Source organism: Podarcis bocagei, assembly GCF_964188305.1.
Source record: "Podarcis bocagei genome assembly, chromosome: 14".
Classification (NCBI taxonomy): domain Eukaryota; kingdom Metazoa; phylum Chordata; class Lepidosauria; order Squamata; family Lacertidae; genus Podarcis; species Podarcis bocagei.
The window spans coordinates 10,023,417-10,045,788 of NC_138139.1; the positions used below are offsets into that span (position 1 = coordinate 10,023,417).

Below are 22,372 nucleotides of genomic sequence, written 5' to 3' on the forward strand. Positions count from 1 at the left end.
TAAGAATATGTGCTGACATGTTATTCTCCGAGACCCAGAGAACATTAGAGGCCATCCTTTGTTTTGCAAAGGATGGCGCCGATTTAGAACTGGAAGCTTAGAGAGAAGGCTGTAGTAATTAGCTGTAGTATTATTGATGATCATAGTATTCTCTTCAAAGCAGCTAAGATTGAATAGTTAAGAATGAAGGGGGAGAAAGTTATTTTTACCACTGACAATTTCTGGGGAAAATTAGCACATTTCAGAAATGGAGAAGAATACTTGAAGACGGCTTCGGCTCCATGTTGCTTCATTGGAAATGGGAGACTGCAGAAACAGCCCTGATATGAAGACACTGTATGGAAGCACTGGGAAACTGGGAGACTGTTTTGATAAAATGGGCAAGCACTTTGCATACATTCTCCCATATAGATGCTTAACAACTGAAATGTTCACTTGCGGTAGAAGAGGGTCCTACAAGTAATCCAGACCAAGTTAGTTTCTCTTGCTTCTTACCATGAGTCCACTAAATCCAGACTTTTACTCAAGTATCCCTACTGTGAGACATTTCTTACAGTTTGGTTTCTGAAGAGCTTCAGTATTTGACCAGAATGCAAAATCGAGTCTGGATATTAACCTGCTTCAAGAGCACATGTTTCCTATATGCATACAAATATTTTCATTCAGAAGGAAGCTAGATCTCCTGAGCAATGGAGCAGAGAAGCAAAAGCAAGATGGATTTCAACCATCGGACATTAAAAATAATGAAGACTTCTAAAGAAAAACATTTTGGGGGGGGAGGCTGTTTATTGTGTAGCTTCCTCCATTTGCAAATTCTAAGATGCTCCTCAGTGGAAGAGAACTAGACTGCAAAAGGACAGATGCGTGTGGTGCAGCTGGGAGCACAAAGGCCAAGTTTTCATGAAATCGTACATCTCATACTTGATATCGCCCATGCCAAGAGCGGGAAACAAGGCTCATTTTAGCAGGTGGCCTTAGAAACATTTAAAGAGAGTGTTAGTAGTCAGGAGAAATGGGCTGAGAAGTTTTAAAGGTCTTCTAAAAAACCCCAAACCCTTCTAATCAATGACTGATGGTGAAGAGTTCACTCCTCTTATCTGCATCTTAAATGCAATAAAAAGGCAATTGGCCACACTCAGAAAATGGATGCACAACTTTCTAGGATGGACAGTTCATGAGCAAAAAACAAGTCTACCTTTTGGCTCAAGGGTTGAAGTAGTGTTGGGGGAACCAGGGAGAGGAAGGCAGTTCAAAGCTCAGCCAAGCAAAGCTAAAAATGAGGCTTTTAGATTAAGAAGAATACTCAAGAAATTGACGGGAACCAAAGGAGTTACTGCAGAGAGAGTTGCTTCTTCTCCCTGAGCAGGTTTCTCCTGTCTGTAGTCAAGGAGCTCCCAGAGTTTTTCCCAACAAGTCAAGAGGGTTATGGTCATGAGATAACTCCCTCCCCAAGGATTACTGACTGAACTACAGCATTGTGGTGCCACCTATCAGGGAAGATGAGACACAAGATTTCAGGCATCAAATTTCTGAAAAGGAAACATTTTCAGTTCACTTCAAGGCAGTAGGCAGAGGGCACATGGTATGTCCTGGCCTTTGGGGCCAACTCCCTCAAATTTCCAGTTATTTGTCTCAAGCCATATCCACAGAAGATCTGCTGGAGTTCACAATCTCTGCCTTGGAGCACACTGAATGCAGAGCGGCCAATCCCATTTGGAAAGTCAGAATAAAACAAAGTTATCCAATTGCCTGGGGCATGTTAATAAGGAGCCCTGACTGCATAACAGAAAGAATCATAGGTAATACACAGACTGCTCTGCTGGAAGCCACATGCTATTCTAGTCTGTATAGATGGCCTTGAACCTCTAAAAGGCCTGATAAAATATGTCATCTAAGGCAGTGGCAGTGTCCTCTCGCTGATGAAATAGCTTTGCTCCCTTTAAATGGCCAAACTGCCTCATCCTTTCCACTTTCGGTTACAGTAGTCTGCATTTGCATTTCTGTGACCTGCCCAGAATTCAGCCCAGCTGACTTTTCTCCTTCCTGCCAGCAGAAAGACTTCCAATTCCAAGCAGGTTATGTCAGGCACCATGGAGAAAAACCACAAGAGGGGTGTTCACTGACAGCTGGAAAGGGCAGCTGAAAATTCAAGTAAGCTTCAGTGCACAACCAACAGTGGGGTATGAAAACCCCTGAATAGTCCCAGGGGATTCCAAATGTGGTGGACAGACTAAGTCAAAGGGAGGATTTGCACTCAAATACAAGCTGAACATGTGTGCTGGCATCATTCACACCCACAAGGGGGGGGGGAAACACGCAAGTACAGCATACACATACATAATGCTAAAAATAATTAAAAGTGCAACAACGTAAGTTCCTTTAGAACAACTGACACTTCTCTGTAACCATTCTGAGAAGGGAGATGCCACAGAAACCAGTAAATCAAGGCAACTGGAAATGTAGATTGCAGTTCTCTCGCCATTGGCTTACTATCATGGAATTCGTTGGAGTGCGATTAAGAAGGATCAGGTCTAAGCTGCCAGTGTAGTCAAAACTAAGCCGTTCGCAGCAGGAGGAGCTGGGTCCTCTTGAGAGCATCCTCTCTTCACCGCCATCTTGACCCCGCAGTTCATAAAGCCCCCCCGCAGTTGGTGGAGGGGGGGAAAGCATGTCGAGAACAAAAGAGAAAGGGAGCAGGAACAAAAGCACATCCACCAGGAACGCCCTCTTTGCTGAACTGCTGTACAGACAGGAAGGTAGCCAGCCAACCTTCCAACAAGGGCAATGAGTGCTGGAAAGGATGCAATCCTGATTCCAAAAGGAGCTTCAAGCATGGAGTGAGCAAGCGAGACCATTTAGGGAATCCACCTGAATGTTTATTTTGGAATTTTTTCCCCTTCCTCTCTTTTTGGTTTAATATGTCCCTTGTTTCTTGTCCTCTCCCCAAGAGAAGCCCCATTCAATAAGACGTGGCAGGAACAGCAGGTAAACAAAGTCCCCCAAAGACCTCAAGGAGACGCCTGTCATTTCTGGCGTTGGGAAGACGTCTTCCTTTTCCTCTTATAGAAGCAGCAGCACCTGGAGCACAAAGAACACAGCAAATCAATAGAGAGTACCGGGACCTCCAGCAAGCCCTCTCCTTCCAACACAATGCATGTGACGTGGCCAACTTCTTCACTCTCAGAAACACACAACACACATGCTCCCAACACCCACCCTCTCCTGCAACAACAGATAAACTCAAGACATTCAAGGCATCAAATTAGTCCAATAATCACCACCAGGAATCGCCACCATGCTCTGGGGACCCATGTGATTTTTCAAGGGCTGTAATAACTTGAGGGTTACCATGACCAGTTCTAGCCTCTAGCTTTGGCATAATTTTCCAAACCAACATCATTTGCAACTAACGGGGAACGTGAACATGGCCAATTCCGTCTGAAAGGCACACAACTCAGAACTGCCACCCCCACCGCTGGCAGAAAGCTGCAAGAACGCACACTTTGAACCAAGTTGCTTTCACCACCACAGATGATACATTTACTATACAAGAAACTATGAACAAACAGGATGCTTTTAGAGTGGAAGCGTGGCTAACAACTCCTAAAATAATTCTGAGACATGGAGAACCCTGGCATGGGATGCTGCTGACACAGATGGACCTATGTAGTATAAGATGAGAAAATCCACCGCTGTTGCCTAAAAATACAAGAGGGATTGAAAAGAAGTGTGGAAGAATTACTTAAACAACACGGGTTGGAATTCAACTGCTAAACACAAAGTTGTCTTGATCTGAAGTTTCCAAAACACTTGAAGTAGAATTCTAGAACAGTGACTTGAACAAGAAATCACCTTGCTATAAAAACAGATGGAAAAAACATGCTTTATAGGGAAATGGACTTCAAGCAATCAATTTAATCTATGATTAATCAGAAATTAAAGTTGTAGTCATGACGATTTGTAGAAGATAATTTTATCAATATAAAAAAACCCAGTTATACAGGCTACCCAGATTTGCGTGCTTCCTCTTCTGTGCCAAGCTTGATGGGAAAAGGTACATTTTCTCCCAAAGTTAGTGGGAATTTTTTGCCTTACAACACAGATTTCCTTCTAGCATTAAGAACCACAGGAAACTGAAACTTACGGTTGGATTCAATGCAAGTAAGTCTTTTAATTCTGTATTATCTTAAATGCTGGTGGGGTCTGAAATTGTTCAAATCTTGAAGCCATTTTTATTCTGGTGTGATTGCCCATAATATCCTGTAATCCCAACTCTCAAAATGATACAGTGGTGCCCCGCAAAACGAATGCCTCGCAAGACAGAAAACTCGCTAGACGAAAGAGTTTTCCGTTTTGGAGGTGCTTCGCAAAACAAATTTCCTATGGGCTTGCTTCGCAAGACGACAATGTCTTGCGAGTTCCTGCTGGTTTTTTTTCCTTTCCCCCCCTTTTTCTAAGCCGCTAAGCCGCTTATCAGCTGATCCGATCAGCAGATAAGCTGCTAAAAGCCGCTAATCCGTCAATGGGCTTGCTTCGCAAGACAAAAAAACTGCTAGACAAAGAGAATCACAGAACGGATTCTTTTCGTCTTGCGAGGCACCACTGTACAAATAAAGATGTTTTCCCCCACTTTAGAAATGAGTGATAGGTTTTATCTGTTATGTGCTGTCTCATATTGAAGAGGCACAGTGTCTTTCTGCCAAAATCCCCACCACCAATACATACCCCCAAATTTTGGTAATATGGAAATTTAATCGATTAAAAGCCAAGGTAGGATCAATTATTTTTTAAAGCACAGTTTATAATTGATAAGGCAACAAAGATAAAGCAGGTGGATTTAACAACACGCTTAGAGTAGATATTTTTGCTCTGAAGTAAAATCTATCTGGCATATGAATGAAAGCTGGATACAACCTAGGCTTGGCTAAGCATGATCTGTAGTAAAGGTGGACAGGCTTCAGATGTGTGAGATTACTTGGTTCTTTACTAGAACCCCAAGATCTACTAACCAGAGCCAGGTGCCAAAGACAGAAACATAGAATTAAAAAATTATGAGACCAGACATTTACGTGTGTTTTTTTCTTTCATTTGGAGTACCCGAATGAAATGAAGTGTATAAGTCATTCAATATAAAAAGCCCACTCCAGGTTATCATTTCAACTGCATAATCTAGATCAAAAGAGTGTCGTTTTGTTGTTAGTATGGTTAAACAATTGGGAATCAGAAATCCTTGCAATCGACCTTCTTCCCAACACCACCCTACAAGATTTTAGGAGATTATTTTTACAAATATCTTGAGAGACCAATAAAGACACAAGCAGGGAGGCAAGGCATTCCCGTACTTCAGCGGCTAGGAAGTTAAGCATATAATTACTAAATTAATAGTAAAATACAGGTCACAAAGAGGGTGTACAAGATCTGAAATTCTGATCTCCAATAACTTAAACTTTAAGTTAAATTTATAGCATGGTGGTAAGTTTGCATTCAACAGGACATTTCTCTCAGATAACAAACATGGAAAGGTGATTTAATGAAAAATATTCCACAGATAATAGAGCCCACTCCATGTATACATATTGTGAATAGTTTTATATAAAGTGTATTTGAGCAGTAACTGGCACTCAAACTTATGCTCAAACACAAAATGAGTATTGTAGGGTAACTCCAATGGATTTCTCAACTCTTTCAGTTATACCCCAAAATAATAAATTATTGAATCTCTATCATAGCTGGGGTTTTTAAAAACAAAAACAAAAAAAAACCAAAAACACCACATAGGTGGCAGTTAGTCAATGAAACGATTGGTCATCTTCCTAGGATTTGTATAGTCTCAAGATTACACATTTATTAACAGCAACACAACTGGCTATTAGTCATAAATGAAAGAAAATTAACTTGCCCTCTAATGACCCCTGGTGCTTGAAGGTATGGGCATGGCTTATTCAATTAAACTCACAAACGAGGTAACAGAGGAGGAAAGAGCAAAGTGATTTATTGAAAGATCGAAGGTTCCCTCCCCCCTCAATACTGGAATAATGAAGTCTATGAAAGATTGAACTTTTCAGTCCCACTACATTCTGGGAATAAGCTGACTGACAGATAAATATCTGAATTAGCTAACTAAAAGCAAGTTAATACTGTTTTGATCGTGATTTACTGTCATTAGATGTAATTAATATTTTTGTCTTCATTTGTTATTTATGTGTACTGTAATGTATAATTATTGTGGAATAATTGCTTACATAATACTTAGTAGAAATAGTATTTTTTCAAAAAGTTGCAGTGTTAGCAATTTATGGCCTAGAAGCTCTTCCCTGATAGGTCTCCTGCCATTTGTGGTCCAAAGGGAATCACCCATTGCCTTCTCACAAATTAGATTATCTTCCAGGAGTTTTTCCTCCTTCCTTGTAGCATGTTGCTTGCCTTCTTACCTGAGCCACCTGGACTTGCCTGACAAAGTTTCCTGGACAGAAGCAGCTTTCAACATGTGTCTTATCACTCTTGTACTCCCTCTTTCAACAACTTAAGGAGAAAACTATTAGTCATCTGAGCATAATGAAGCAGAACAAGGACAGATGACTTTGGAATGTTGCCCGTTTTCATCCTTGGAACAGGGATGAGAGGGGAAACTTTGTCCACATGTGACCATGAGGAGCTCTCCATGGTTTGGAGAAAGACACCACAATAAATAGCCCATGCAAAGCAATAAGCCATTGTGTTAGTCTCAAAGAATGATGGGGAAGAAGGGGAAGGAAAAGAAAAGGCAGAGAACTCACTGTGTTGCACTGAACTACAATCAAAGTTAACATTAGCATCTGGTCACCCATTGCAATATCAAATGCCTATAGGCACTGCTAGCATCAGCAAAACTTTGTTTCTCCCACTCTCAGTTTCTGGATCAATTGCAATCTATTGTACAATGTGTGCGTTTTTAAAGGAGACTCAACCAATTTGGGAGAATATCGCATGCTGGCAAAATGCTCATCAGTACAAATGGACTGTATGTATCCTTCCCTTTCCAGAGAAGTGAATGGTTTTTCCACTAATATTTAGCATTACGGATTCCACTACCTTTTACAGTAGTAATCAAAGCAGCTGCAATTGGAGACATTGCAGGGAGCGGACAAAACTTGATCTCCTCCTTGGGCGCTGGCAATCCCTGCAAGGCTCCTATGCTCCATCTCATGGATGAAAAGAACCCCATAGAACCAACCTTGCTTGGAGCAAAGAAGAAAGGGCAAGGCAGTCCTTAGAGGTACAAATGGTTCTTGCATAAAATTCCACTCCAAAAATAATAACTGTTTACCTAACTGAAATTTCTGTAACACAGACCTTACTAGAAAATTATTATTCACAGAAAATCTGCATCTTGAGAGATCGAACTAACTTAACTTGCTATAGAGAGTTGCTTATTTTCCATAATTAATTTTAGGTGTAAAATCTGAAACCTTGATTACACAATTTGATTTACTTTGCATAGGTAGCCCCATATAAGGCATGTGATCTCATTAGTGGATAAAACCTCAGAGAGAAAAGACAACTCTATAATAAAACAGGAAGGTGACATATCTAGGTTTTGACATGGTGTATTTTAATCAATGATAAAATGAACAACATAAGTGAAGGAAGTTGATCTGTAAAACCTGGGAGGCATGCATGAAGCTAGGGTGACTTATGCTGCACAGATGGCTTCCATTACAGATGACACAAGCTGGATGGTTGACAGAACCAGACAAACCAGTCTCTTATGAGAAGCCTGGAGTGGATACTGGGTGGCCTTCACCTATGAAATTAATTCACTATGAAATGAAGCAGAGACAGAGAGAGAGAGTCACAAAGACTGATGGAATACGCGATATATTCCTTAAAAACACCTATTTCCCACATTCATTGTTTCCATCTATACAAACACGTGGCAGAAGTAGATATGCTAGTGATTACTTCTAATGTTCCCAACACCTCAAATTTCTAAGGTAGAAGAGTTGTCATAAAATGGTTTCCCCTCCCAATAGTCACATGGCAAAAGTGTCTTGTGAAATTCACTATACTGTATAATTTCTGGCTAACCACGTCCTGAACATGGTTTTCAGAAATAATACAAGGAGATTCACCCCAGTTCTGACTTTTGCACTTAAGAAAATGGGTGTGTGTATCAGCTCTTAATGCAATGCAAATGATTCCATAAATGCTAATAAATAACAATGGCCTACCACTCATGCCAATGGAAGATACAGTGGTACCTCGCAAGACGAATGCCTCGCAAGACAAAAAACTCGCTAGACGAAAGGTTTTTCCGTTTTCGATTTGCCTCGCAAGACGAAATTTCCCTATGGGCTTGCTTCGCAAGACGAAAACGTCTCGCGGCTTTGTTTCCTTTGTCTAAAAACAAAGACATGTTTTGTTTATAAAGTTAATTTATTTTCCCTTCAATTTTTGAACTGCTCTTTACAGTATGTGTGACTTTAAAGAGCAGTTAATAAACTGTTGTTGTACCAAATTTGGCTTTGTTTCGACTTTTTTTGACCATAGGAACGCATTAATTGATTTTCAATGCATTCCTATGGGATTTCGTGCTTCGCAAGACGAAAAATTCGCTAGACGACAAAAATTGCGGAACGAATTAATTTCGTCTTGCGGGGCACCACTGTATACACTTTTGAAATATGCAGCTTGTCCAGTCCAACCAAAATATTATGACTGAGCATGGTACATACAAAAACACACAGAAGTTGAATAAAATGCACCAATTATGCTAGAAGGCCAGCATCACAATGCAAATCCATTTGCATATTTCTAAACACACACACTACTCCCCAGATAGATAATGATGTTGCAATGCTGCCAGACAGCACAAATATTCTGCAATTAATTGCTTCCAGCAACAAACTTCACTAACTTCTCTGGTTTGCTCTGAGCAAAATTTAAAGTGCTGGTTTTGACATATCAAGACCTAAACAGCCTAGGACTTTTAACTGCTAGGTGAAAATTATTATTCAGCAAAACTTTGGAATGGGTTTAATTATAGGGGCTTCCAAATGCCCAACTGCTTAAGTTACACTGCATTTGTGTGTGTGTGTTTTTATTTGAATTTATTTTTTAGGTTTGTAGGCCAACTTGTTCCTAAACAGTAACAGAAGTAGAGGATAATACTTTGAAGACAGTAAATACAGGCTGGCAGACAGATTGCTTGTTAAGGTATTTTAGCATTTTAAATGCTGCCCAAATATGAGGGTCAAATGCCTTCACAGGATATAAACTACAAAATAAGGTAGGGCAGTAGGGGACTCCACCAACAGGATAGTCTTGGATTTTTAGTCCCATAGCCTATTGCAGCATTTCCCAACTTGGGGTCTTGCAGCTGCTTTGAAGTACAATTCCCACCAGCCCCAGCCAAATGGGAGTTGTAGTCCAAAACAGGTGCAGGGCTGGCCTATTGCACATGTTTGGTTTGGTAGCAAACAGATATCTAACATAGTTTCCCTCTCTTTTAAAGGATCAGACAATGTTACCAAAGGATGATCTAAGACTAAATTCTTGAACTGTGGGTAAAATTCCCTGGGACAGTGAGACTAGTGATCCACCATTGCCAAGTGTCAAGTTCTCCACTGCCCAGAAACAAATGGACAGAATCATATACTCTGACCCCAGCAAGAACTCAGCAAACAAAGCCAGGGGAGGAAGCTACTCAAGTTTGTAGGGAATGCAGGTTGGCCCTAATCCGAGATATTCTCACAAGTGTAAGAGATGCACTCCTGCTGAAATCTCCAGCGTCACACACTCTGTCCTGCTACGGGCAGACACCAGGCACAGGGTTAAGAGAAGTTCCCCCAGGCAGCTTATGTTTAGAAGGGGAGACCCCTCTGAAGCACACACATACTATTTATGATATTTGTGTGTGTGTGTGTGTGTGTGTGTGTGTGTGTGTGTAAACCACTTACGATACTTCGGTTTGAAGCAGTAGGCAAATAAGAAATAAATAAATAAATAAAGTGCCCTTCCTACAGCTGCAGTGGGGAGCTATTCCAAAAGCAGCAGCACATGATGTGGCTCAAAAGACTGCAGATACATACTCAGGAACTCTGAACTCTTAAAACACACACATACACCCCCCCCCCTTAAAGAGTCAGGTATGGCCAAGTATGTCTTAAGACTACAGAACTGCTAATAACCATGGACTTTATGGGACACCTTATGGTGCAAATCTATTGGTATCTATACCTCTTTAGGGGGGTGGATATATACACACTGGGTTGTATGCAATGCAGTGCCAAGTTAAAGTCACTAAGCAGGACACTTGCCCTGCTAGTGAAATGTTTTGCACCAGCAGAATGTTGTTGAACCAGAGAATGCATACACAGGCCTTTGGTAATTTTGTTGCGTGACAGACAGCACAATATGTTGTGCAATGAATTTCCACGTGTGCAATTGTTGTGGGGGATTCACCTGTTGGGCAACATTAAAACTCATCCTTGCGCTAGCAGACAGAGAACACTGGATATAGACTATTGTATTTTATGAGCCCACTTGCTTGTACAGTTTATATTTAAAACAAAAAGGTAGCTACAGATAGAAATGAATGAATATGCATCCGATATAAAAGCCTACAGTTTAATCAGGAGCCTTCTGCAATAGTCAGATCAGGAAGGAAAAATATAAGCATCAGCATCTCCAAACTATCCATGTTCCATTTGGCCAACCAGACTTCAATAATGGCCTAATCCACAATCATAGTCCAAATATGACTATTTGGTCAAACTACTTCCACATTGATGAAAGAGTAAACACCTGGCATATATATAGTCCAGGTCTGAAAATAACTTCAAGAAGGGGCAACAGTACACAAGGAATATACCCGTGAAAAGGTAAAGTAAAACACACACAGCCTAAAACACCCCAGTTACTGGAAAATTCATGCCTAGTAGTGAATTCACTAGGCATGTTTATCCTAGCCTGTTTATCCTAGCCTTATATTTAAGAATTTGCCTGTGATAATGAATTTTATAGAGTGTGCACCTGGTAGAGAAGGGACTGAATGCTCCATCCCTCCCTTGCTAGCTCACTGTGTTTCCATATACTTTCCTCTGCAGCCACGACAGAAATACAAGCAAGCAGAAACAAGACTGGTATATCACATAAAATGGGGGGTAAACACTTCCCAACATAGAACAAGCAAAACCTCAGAAAAAATAACATTAAGCTCTGCAAGCGCCATGGTTCCTTCATAAAAAGCCTTACAGGAATAAATATAAACACCCCACCACATAAATTGAATTCACTAGTCTTTTGTAGGAAGATGCTCCACAGACATAACGATACCAGCCCTGTTGGACAGGGACAAACAATTTTGTTTGCTAGGCTGGGATAATTATGCCTGAATCAGGCCATACGTTTGTGCCTGAAACTCATGGGCTCACAGTGCCGTGGTACTGGACGTTACGTAGAAAGCTAAGATTTGCTATGCGTTCAGTTCAAGACACTCTAGGTCCTAAAGTGGGGACACTTGTGCAACTCTCTAAGAATAGAGGCCATGAAGCATAGCCCAAAATAGTTAAAAGTACTTGCATACCACCCAGAAGTAGAAATTTGGTATGCATACAGATGCCCCAATTACAGTCATACCTTGGAAGTCAAACTGAATCCATTCTGGAAATCTGTTTGACTTCCAAAACGTTCAAAAACCAAATCGTGGCTTCTGATGAGAAGCCGCGTAAGCCCCGTTGGACGTTCGGGTTCCAAAATAACGTTCACAAACCGGGACAATCACTTCCGGGTTTGCGGCATTCGGGAGCCATAACATCCGAGTTCCAGGGCGTTCGACAACCAAGGTACGACTGTACTAGGAAAGTCTGAAGGAGGACCATTTAACACCCAACAGTCAAAACTCAAGAATGGCATTTGTTCTCCAGGACAGAACACACAAAGGACTGAATGCTGGGTTGTGAGATTCTGTTGTTCTTTCACACACTCCAATAATTAACTTATTTTGTTGTGGGAGGAGGAATCATTACCAGTAGAAGCCGAAGACAAGCAATCCATTATTGCAGAATGTAAGCTACATTAGTAACATTTGCCTCTTGCAATAAATACATGTTCAGAAGCAAAGGTACTCCAAAGCAGCAGGAACCTGAGCTAAAACATGACTCTACTCTACTTTTCACTCTAACAATCTCAATCTTCTCTCTCTCCAGTGCCATCAACACAGATGCAATTCACAAAAGCAATTACAACAGGCTGTGTTTTTAACAGAGATTACAGGCAAATGAGACTTCCTTTACTACCATTTTTCTCCACTACAAGGTATACAACAGTTATCTGCCCTTTCTTTCAGCTACAACAGTAGCAGGTCCTTATAAGTAAGAAACATGTGTGCAAAAGACATGCAAGCTGGGGAAAGATCAGAGCAGCCAAAAAATTCTCAGGGCTCTAGATTTCATGGGTTGGAACAGTAATTTCTTCCCCTGGTGGAAGTGCCTCATTAACCTTAACTTTTTAAGTTTGAATTTGATGTTCTATGCAATAACCTATATAGTTTCTTTTGACAATATCATAGAATTGTAGAGTTGGGAGGAACCACAAGGGCCATCTAGTCCAACCCCCTGCAATGCAGGAATCTTTTTGTCCAAAGTGGGGCTTGAACCCACAGCTCTGGGATTAAGAGTTGCATGCTCTACAGACTGAATTAGCATCTTCCTTTGTCTGCCTTCGTTCCATATACAGTGGTACCTCGGGTTACAGACACTTCAGGTTACAGACTCTGCTAACCCAGAAATAGTACCTCGGGTTAAGAACTTTGCTTCAGGATGAGAACAGAAATCGTGCGGCGGCGGCGGCACAGCAGCAGCGGGAGGCCCAATTAGCTAAAGTGGTACCTCAGGTTAAGAACAGTTTCAGGTTAAGTACGGACCTCCAGAACGAATTGAGTTCTTAACCCAAGCTACCACTGTATAGCCAGAGGAAGAAACTCAAGGGCTGCAGCAGACCCTATGAGGGACTCATTACAGAATCTTCATGGGCAGCTGGTTCCTTAAAAACACTCTGCTTTCCACACATTTCAGACATCTCAAGCTTCTCACCTGCTTTTAAAGAGTCCAGTTGTCGGGAAAAACATTCCCATTTCATAAAAAAATGCATCCCTTCCTCTACAAAGCCCCAGAGAAGAGGGAGGCACTAATTTACGTTACCATCTAGAAGTCACCCTCTGGGAGTGTCCCCCGCCCATTTGGTGAGTAGGACACCCAACACCACAGATTCCTCTCCACTGCAGTTTTCAAGCAGAAAAGAAAGAGCAGGACTCCTACTTTCTCCATAACCCACACAATGAGAGAAGACAGAAAATACAAGAGTGGGATTGGTGGAGACTATAAACTTTGTGGACCCTAGCCCCAAATCACACATCACTGCTCAGAAAGGTAACAATTTGTTTAGCCATTTGCAGTAGCATTACAGACCTCACTGCAATACAATCTTAAGGTTATCATTTCTTCATGAGAAAGTTCAGGTTAAAATGTAAATGTCTTACACAGAAAGGAGCATGTAGTGTTTTACAACTATGAGAGCCCAGCTAGAAAGGAAGAAGGGCAGAGTTGGTAAGCCTGGTGCATCAGGACAGGTAGGGGAGATTTTGCCCCTTGTTGCCGTGGCTAAGTGACCCTCAAAACTAGCCAGAAAGCAAGTAAACCTATCTCCATAGCCATTCAGCTGTGACTCTTGGTTTCTGCAGCTCGGACAAGGAAACTTTTGCTTATTCTGGCCCCATCAGGGCTCAAAATAGGTGTAAGACAGAATTGTAAAAATGTTTGTACCCTAGCTTGCCTTTCCTCTGTCGGGGAATGACACATGGTAACACAATCCCAGGTGGTCATCCATACAGGAACTGACCAGACCCAGACCGCTTAGCTTCAGCAAGGGAGTGGACTCGTGTGCATTCAAGGTTATACTCTGGCATGAAACATTACGGATTCCTTTTGTTCACATACTGTTTGAGAGAACAGCTGCAGTTTGGGGCACACATAAAAACAAGTATCAGTGATAATCACAATGGTGAGAGTAGTAGCTTTTCTCCAACTTGTAAACAACCCTCATCACATAGGTTGCCTCCTTGTCCTATCCTCACCCTCTACAACAAAATATGAAGCTCTAACCCACCTTCCGCAACCTGGTGCCCTCCAGACATTTCAGAATACAGTATGACCATTGGCCGACAGACATCTGAGTTCAAAACACCTGGAGGGCACCATTTTACAAGCTGAAGCTATAAACTAACTCTTTCCTACAAACTGCAGGAAGCCACAGGAAGTCAAGTACTTTGATCTGTGCCTGGTATAAGCAGCCTAGATGTAGTTCAGAAAATAGTTTATTGGTTCCCAGTCCAGAATAAATACTATTTTCTTACTGTAGGAGCCTAGCTCTGGAAATACCAAGCAAAGGGCAACACCCACCCAAGCCACATTTTTACCATGAAGCTGCTGACAGAAATCAGGATTGAAAAGAGCAGAACTCTAGCTCTGTAGCAAGTGCAATGCTTTCAGGACAGTTGTGCCTCTGCCACAAAAATCTGACAACTGACAAAAGTGTGCAAGTAGAGAGAAAATTGCATAGGAAATTTATTGCCTCTAGCTCTAAGCACTTCCTAACTTCAAGTATTTGTTCACCCAAGCAAAACTTAAAAGACAAGTGTTTGGTGTGTTAGGGATGAAAGTCCAAGGACTCTGAGCAGCTCACCCACCCCTTCCGTTAATTTCATTTTGATTTGGCCAATCATGGCCTAGTCTGGTTCACGCCCCCTTGTATGTGAACCAGAGAGAGTGACTCACCACAAGTTGAGCATTTTCAGGCAGCTACAATAGACAGTGTGAGGAGAAAGAAAGAAAGAAAGACAAATAAAAACACAGAAAGGTAGGGAGACATTAGTTCAGAGGCGAGATGGAAGCATGTCATGGCAAGTCATGCAAACATGCAGTGCAGATCTGTGATACACACGACGTCTACCTGCCTTGTCAAACCTGGTTCCACCTGAACCTTCTGCAACTAACCAGGAAAGAGCTATCACAAGGGATTGTTGCTTTGAGACAAAGTTTTCACAACTGTCTAGGACAACTATGTTAGAGCATCAGAAAATCATCATTGACGGGAATGTGCTCTAGAGCAGTGTTCCCCAACCTTGGGCCTCCAGCTGTTTTTGGACTACAACTCCCATCATCCTTGACCACTGGTCTTGCTAGCGAGGGATGATGGGAGTTGTAGTCCAAAAACAGCTGGAGGCCCAAGGTTGGGGAACACTGATCTAGAGGACTTTGGCAGATAGCAGCAAGAAGGTTTCTGAACCTAGCTAACTCTAGAGATAGCTGGCTAAAAAGGCTCAAATGCGAATACCTTAAGTGCTTTGATGGAACATGGCAACTGATCAAAACAATACCCCTACATTTCCTTAACTTCATTTATCATTTTGAGGAGGAGTTAAGTCTCCCTACATGCCTTGGAAATAAATTATTATTACCACCACCACTACTGTGTTATTTAAGTTTCAGCATGTGCTGAAGTAACACTTCTGGCACAAAGGATTTACAGTCTAACTTAGGCAGAACATAGGCGACAGTGGAAAATGTGGAAGAAAAACCAAAATAGATGGGACAACATCAAATGAGCTTATGGTCTGGAGGAAAATAATGGAGAGCCTTTAAATTTAAAGGCTACAAAAGACAAAGCGGGTGTGGAAAGTCTCAAAGAAAGCTGGAAAAGAGATTTAAGACAATGGGTGACTTTCAGCTACGGTAGCCAGCAAAAAGAGGATGCAATACCATGGATGATGGTTTAAAACAGTTTTAGAGGTGGAAACAGTAGCAGTATTAAGACAACAAGAAAGGGAAGCATTCCATGTCCGCAAGTTTGCAGTCTTGGGAGATTGGGAAAATATCAAATTTCTGCCAGCAACAGAAGTAGGGACAGGTAGTCAGGAGAGGAAGTATCTGAGTGAAAAGACCCCACCTCTGAGAATCAGAGGCAATATACCTCTGAATACTAGCTGTTGAAAAACAACAGCAGGAAAAGACTATTGCCCGCATGTCCTACTTGTGGACTTCCCATAAACGTCTCATTGGCTACTATGAGAAACTGGATGCTAGACTGCACAGGTCTTTGTTTTGATCCAGTAGGGCTCTTCTTAGGTTGATATCTGAATTCTTACCATGTTGTTTAGTTTGGGATACAGGAGTTATTAGCAATGCAATCAGAATAAAAGAATTTATTAGAAGTTGATAATCACGAGTTTTAAAAAGGGAGAATTTTTATCTGTATAAGTGTAGTAAGCACAAGCAATGAGAGCTAAATGCAAGCAACCAGAGGCAAATGGCTACATTTTGAATAGAAGTAGAGCATATTATGGGACGCGGGTGGCGCTGTGGGTAAAACCTCAGCGCCTAGGACTTGCCGATCGCATGGTCGGCGGTTCGAATCCCCGCGGCGGGGTGCGCTCCCGTCGTTCGGTCCCAGCGCCTGCCAGCCTAGCAGTTCGAAAGCACCCCCGGGTGCAAGTAGATAAATAGGGACCGCTTACCAGCGGGAAGGTAAACGGTGTTCCGTGTGCTGCTCTGGCTCACCAGATGCAGCTTGTCACGCTGGCCACGTGACTCGGAAGTGTCTGCGGACAGCGCTGGCTCCCGGCCTATAGAGTGAGATGAGCGCACAACCCTAGAGTCTGGCAAGACTGGCCCGTACGGGCAGGGGTACCTTTAAACCTTTAGAGCATATTATGAGCCAGGGAATGAAATAAAGGAAAAGGAAAAAAGAAGTTAAAGAGGATCAAGAACGGCAAAAACAATATATTTAAGGGAACGTTGACATGAATGAAAGTACCAGATTGTTTAATTAGAATGCAAGCAACTCTAAGGTTTGGCCAGAAGAAGGTATTGAAAACTTTGGTAAAAGCAGTTTCAGTGTAGTTAATCTAGCAAAAATCAGATTGAAAAGAGTAAAGGAAGGAGTTGGAGGTCAAAAGGTAAACAGGATCATACGAAATGCTCAACAAATTCTGCACTGAAAGGTACTGGATGACAGCTGAAAGGGGGAAGTATGAATATAAGGAGGAAATAAGGACTGAGAAATATTTGTATGTCTGAAAGCCCACGATAAGGAACTAGGCAGCACAGAACAAATGAAGATAGCTAGAGAGAGAAATCAGAGGTAGGAAAGGATGGATCAAGAGATCAGGTTGCATGATTGAAGGTAGTGAGCATCTTTCATATATATATGAAGGATAGAGAAACCGATTAATGACAAAACTAGGGAATTCTGCATATGGAGGGAAATGAAAAAAAGGTCTGGATAGAAATTCATAGAAAGATCTTATATTCTTTGAGCAGGAGGTTCACAGCAAGAAAAAAAAAGAGCAGACAGAAAGGCTTCACTAGCAAGAAAAAGTCTGGAGACACACAGACACAGCAGGCTTAAAAAATGACGAAGTCACACAGCTTGAGATAGACAACATTTGAATGGTCTGCTAGAAGTTGATGGCTTAATAAGTAAATAAAGATCATCCATGGCTGGGAGATGAACAGGCAGAAAGGAAGAGTAAAAGGCAGAGTGAGGAAAGAGAAGAGACAGCATCTTGTCTAGAGGAAAGTAAAACTGAAACGCCTTTTTCAGCTTTCCAAATTTTACTATACAAGTTAAACACACACACACACACACACACACACACACAACCTCACCCATCAGTTCTATGCATAATTAATTGCCCCTAAACCCTATGAAATTAATAAGACTGTGGTATCAGTCATTTCCTTTGAATAGCTGTACTTTTCAACTGAAGTATCATATTGACTAGAAGTCTGTGTGAATTAAAATGTCTTGGAAACTTTTAGCATACCCAGGAAATTGTGGATAAAGCTTGAATGTGCAATTTCCATGGAAAGGTCAAGTGCAGAGGAGATATGGTACACCGTGTTGTAACCACAGGACCTTCCCCAATTCCACCGTCAACATTAAAAGTCCCTAACTTCCATATTTACTGCAGAAGAAAACAATTCTTCACATAGCTCAGCTGTAAAATCAAAGTCAGTAATGGTATTTTATTGGCATCTCCCACTAAGGAGGCAATCCTAAGCATGCTTAGTAGGGAGTAAAAAAACTCACTGAATGTACTGTGATTTATTTTCAAGTTAACATCCAGAGATATTGCTGTTGTCACAGCTGCAGCAACAAGTCCACCACAGGAGAGTATGTCCTTGGGGACATTCTGGAGTCTTAATTTTTAGGCTCCATGGACATGGCCTAACTTAACTTAGCTGATGCTGCAGCACCAGAGCAAAGGCTGTCTTGCACAGAGCAACAAGCTGAACAATTTATTGAAAGCTAGCATCCAAAGCGAAGTACAAGTACCGAAGCCCAGTTCACTTGAGCAGCACTTGGTGGAAGCTAGTTTGCTGTCAAAAGAAACTCAGGCAGAAAGCTCTGTATCATATAACAATAAATATCCAAAGTAGTCAATATCTCATCCCACCCCCATCTGCTGAAATATATTGTTCCCCTGCAGAGGAACAGAGGCTCAGCTGGGAATGGAACACACAATTATTAAGTTTGCCACAAGGACCACTCAATTTTATTTAAATACATTCAAATCCTGAATTTCCTGCAGCTATAAAGCTCTCCTTATGGCTGAAGACAGAAATGTTCGCAGAACGATAACACATTTCTTGGGTAATGGAGTGCTTGGCGATTACTTCTCAGCTGAAGATTCACACCTGAAGCACAATTAGAGGTATTGCACACACTTGCTTTTCTCACAAGCAATTTCAGGCTATTTCCAGCCTAGGAAATAAAGAATCACAATGCTTGCCAAGAAGCCTACGCTGAGACATTCAGTAGCCACAAGGCAAGTCAGTCAATCTGCATTAGGTATGTGCTGACTTCATTTATAAAGAAAAGAGGACTGCTGATTACCTAGAGAAGATTCCACATCATGGTTCATGTAATGGTAGAAGATCATGCAAAGTGCCACCGGATGGTGGAGATGGGAAAACAGCCAAGGCATTATTCCCTCAACAAAATACCTTGCAACACTCAGCAGGCAGCTTATAAAGTTACCTTACATGTTTCCATAGCAAAAAAAGGAGTTACTCGCAGTCTGACAGGTTAACTTAAAATTGCATAGGCTCAGATTTCAAGAATGAGGGATAAAGAGGGACTCTGACTTCTGCATCCCCAGCGCTAGTTATGCGCATACAGTTTGACAAACAGAAACTACAGCCCTAACTCAGAGGACGTTTACTATACATGCCACTTGCAAATTCTTCTGAAATACTGATTTGCAATGCATGCTCTGGCCAACAGCAACATTACCTGGGCAGTGCAAGTGAAAAGAAGCTGTACCATCAGCAACAGCACTAAGGATAACATGCAAAAACAAAGCATCTGATAGCAGGTTATGGATATAGGCATCAAACACAAGAACACACAAACTGATTTGACACACAAATGATGCGGGAGGGAAATTGCTTTCACAGCAAACATACTTAGCTTCCTCCACTACTTCCACCTCAGTACGTGCTGAAATTTGTACATTGGAAGGTGCTCCTGTTGGTTCATCGTTCAACTCACCATTGGTCGAGCTTACCACCTTAAAAAAATAGAAACAAAGCCCCGACATTAATATGAAAACATAGCCCCAGTTTGTGTCACATGCATTGGCACATTAAATTAAGTGAAAAGGAAACTTGGTGCTCAGAAAGGAAGTTCTCTGCAAACATTCCAGCAGTTTTTGTTTTTTTCTGATTAGGATATACTTAAAAATGTGTGAGACATAGAATGAATTCTGCAGAGTACTAGTTTATGAATCTTAAGGCATTAATTTTTACACCTCTAGCCTAATTTGGGATCAAGAGGGTTCCACTGACAGAGAAGATCCACAGTGCTCTGAAATAATCAGTGGACGCATCATCAAAAAGAAAGAAAGCAGTGCAGGTGGTCAAATTATACATATAGTGTGCATGACCAAAGTTTGCCTGTATAAAACTGTCTGAGCAGTGATGGCTTGTCTCTCTCTACTATGTATAATATACACACTCCAACTACAGAGTGAAATAACGATTGAAGTTGGGACCTACATGTGAAGCACATGGTCTGTCCACAAGTTTTGATCTGCTTAGAAAGAGGGGTTTGTTTTTTAGGGGTTTTGCTTTGCTTTGCTTTTTTCACATGTATGAAGGTAAATGGACTACTAAGAATCTGTGGGCTATTAGTTTTGTTTGCTTATTTTCAACACTACCTTGGAAGCATTGATTTCTCTTTACCAAATGTTCAAACAATTCTGGTTGGTGAGGGGAGGAAGCAGATATCAGGGTAGCTGTAGCCAGATACCAGACAGCAGCAGCCTCCTTGTATACTCTCCACAAATTCTCATCTATTTTCTTATTGCCTATTTCAACTTACTTCTATTATCCTGACCACTTTCAGATTTCTTGTCTCTCAGTTCTAAAACAGACTTTGCATACTCATGTATTTATTTGTTGCAGGGAGGTTGTCATGCAATTCTACTGAAGTCTCAGAACAACTGCCTTCCTGTTTGAGATTCTGGGTCCTCTGGTCTGAAACTTTTTGCTCCCAAGGTTTGAGGCTTTTTAGTTTACTTTTTAAAAAGTGAGTAAGTGGGTGGGGAAATCACAAAGTTGTATAAAATCATGCATGGCATGGAGAAAGTGGGTGAGATGAACACTAGAGATCAACCAATGAAGTTGTCAACAATAAATGAACAGTCAACAATAAATAAAGTTCCTGGTACAGAATAACAGAATACAAGAAAGAGTAAATCCTATTGTGCTATTGAGTGAAATTTAACTCTTAAGAAAATAAAGGTAATAGCTTTATGAATAGTTCTAAACTTCTACTTTCCTCTTTCTCCCTCTTTCTAGCTACATAAATTATTATTTTTTCTTTAATGATAATTACACCTTATTTATAACTTTGTTCTACCCGATACATGTATTTATAGCATTTGTTTCTAAGACACTGTGGAAATACCATAAGCATGGTAATATTAGTTACAAAATAAAAGTATCTGGAAGACACTAAAACAAAATCTGGAAAAAAGAAACAAACTCTGTCTAAAGAATCAAGATAGACAAATGGTGACATCACACTTGCCTACCAAACACTCTCATACAACACCAAACTGAGGAAATCTGTGTCCCGGAGATATTCTGAGTACAGACAAAGTTCTCATACTGTGCTGCCTCATACCTTGCGACAGGCAATTCACACATTTTAGCTGAAGCATCAAGTTAACCAAATATGCACCAGAATGTGGTGCATATGAACGTTACAAGAAAGGGACTGCGCTAGAAAAGATGTGTGGAACAGAGAAGGACAATACCTGTACTGATCCCCCATGCCGATCTGAAGTTAAGTGAGATTGCAGAAACAAAGCATTGGCTTGTAGCATTGGTGCCATTTCCCATTCTCCGCGACGTTCTGATGCAGACTGCATAGGCATTTGCAAGCACAGAGCAAAAAGACAGGAGGGAAGGCAAAGGTAAACCAGAGCAAAGCAATGCTTTATTTTAAAAAGAACATTATCAGCTCGCTGTAGGGTGGGCGCCGAGAAGCAAAGCAATGAAGAAGTATTAATTCTGACAAGTCTACTCCCAACCGTTTGCACAGAAGCCAAAAGCAGTAAATACCAAAGTGGACTTCCTATTGTGGGGGGGGGGATCCAGGGCAAGTCTCTGTTATCAAACATTTTAAAGGTTAGCCAAGCCTACTGGCAGTCACACAATCTCTCACACATGTGTACATAGTTTATAGATATATACACACGCATCATAGGTCCAAGTAGAAACCTCTCTTCTCAGCCCAGTGCTGCAGTGGAAATGCATTACAGCGATGGGTAGAGAGATTTAAAGCCATCCTAATACTGCAATGGGGAATAAAGTCCTATCTTGCAAAAAGAGTCTCTCCTTTCTTCAAAGCCTGACATTCACCATTACCGTATTTTTCGCTCTATAAGATGCACCAGACCACAAGACGCACCTTGTTTTTGGAGGAGGAAAACAAGAAAAAAAATATTCTGAATCTCAGAAGCCAGAACTGCAAGAGGGATCGCTGTGCAGTGAAAACAGCAATCCCTCTTGCTGTTCTGGCTTCTGGGATAGCTGCGCAGCCTGCATTCGCTCTATAAGACGCACACACATTTCCCCTTACTTTTTAGGAGGGAAAAAGTGAGTCTTATAGAGCAAAAAATATGGTATATATCACTCATTTCAAAAATACAGTAAAGCAGATTAACAGGAAAGATTCCTAAATACAGGATAATATTAATTAATCAGACTTCCTACCACCCCAATCACCCAAGAAACAGAATTAACAGTCTTTTCTCTGTATG

General features: G+C 41.3%; 1 protein-coding gene across 8 annotated transcripts in view; it reads right to left on the reverse strand.

Moving 5' to 3' along the window:
* Window positions 1–927: 927 nt before the first annotated feature.
* Window positions 928–22,372, reverse strand: part of CSNK1G1 (casein kinase 1 gamma 1) — a 53,944-nt gene continuing 32,499 nt past the window's right edge. For 4 of the 8 annotated variants that reach the window (XM_081169237.1, XM_081169236.1, XM_081169235.1 and 1 more), the window contains exons 11-13: window positions 21,365–21,472; window positions 19,509–19,612; window positions 928–3,078 (exon numbers count right to left, since the gene is read on the reverse strand). In XM_081169237.1, the coding sequence (XP_081025363.1) occupies window positions 3,024–3,078; window positions 19,509–19,612; window positions 21,365–21,472 (267 nt within the window). In that variant the 3' untranslated portion in view covers window positions 928–3,023. Of the gene's footprint in view, window positions 3,079–7,570; window positions 7,800–14,794; window positions 14,838–19,508; window positions 19,613–21,364; window positions 21,473–22,372 lie in introns of those variants that run through there. The other 4 variants (XM_081169240.1, XM_081169239.1, XM_081169241.1 and 1 more) reach the window with 4 other exon arrangements.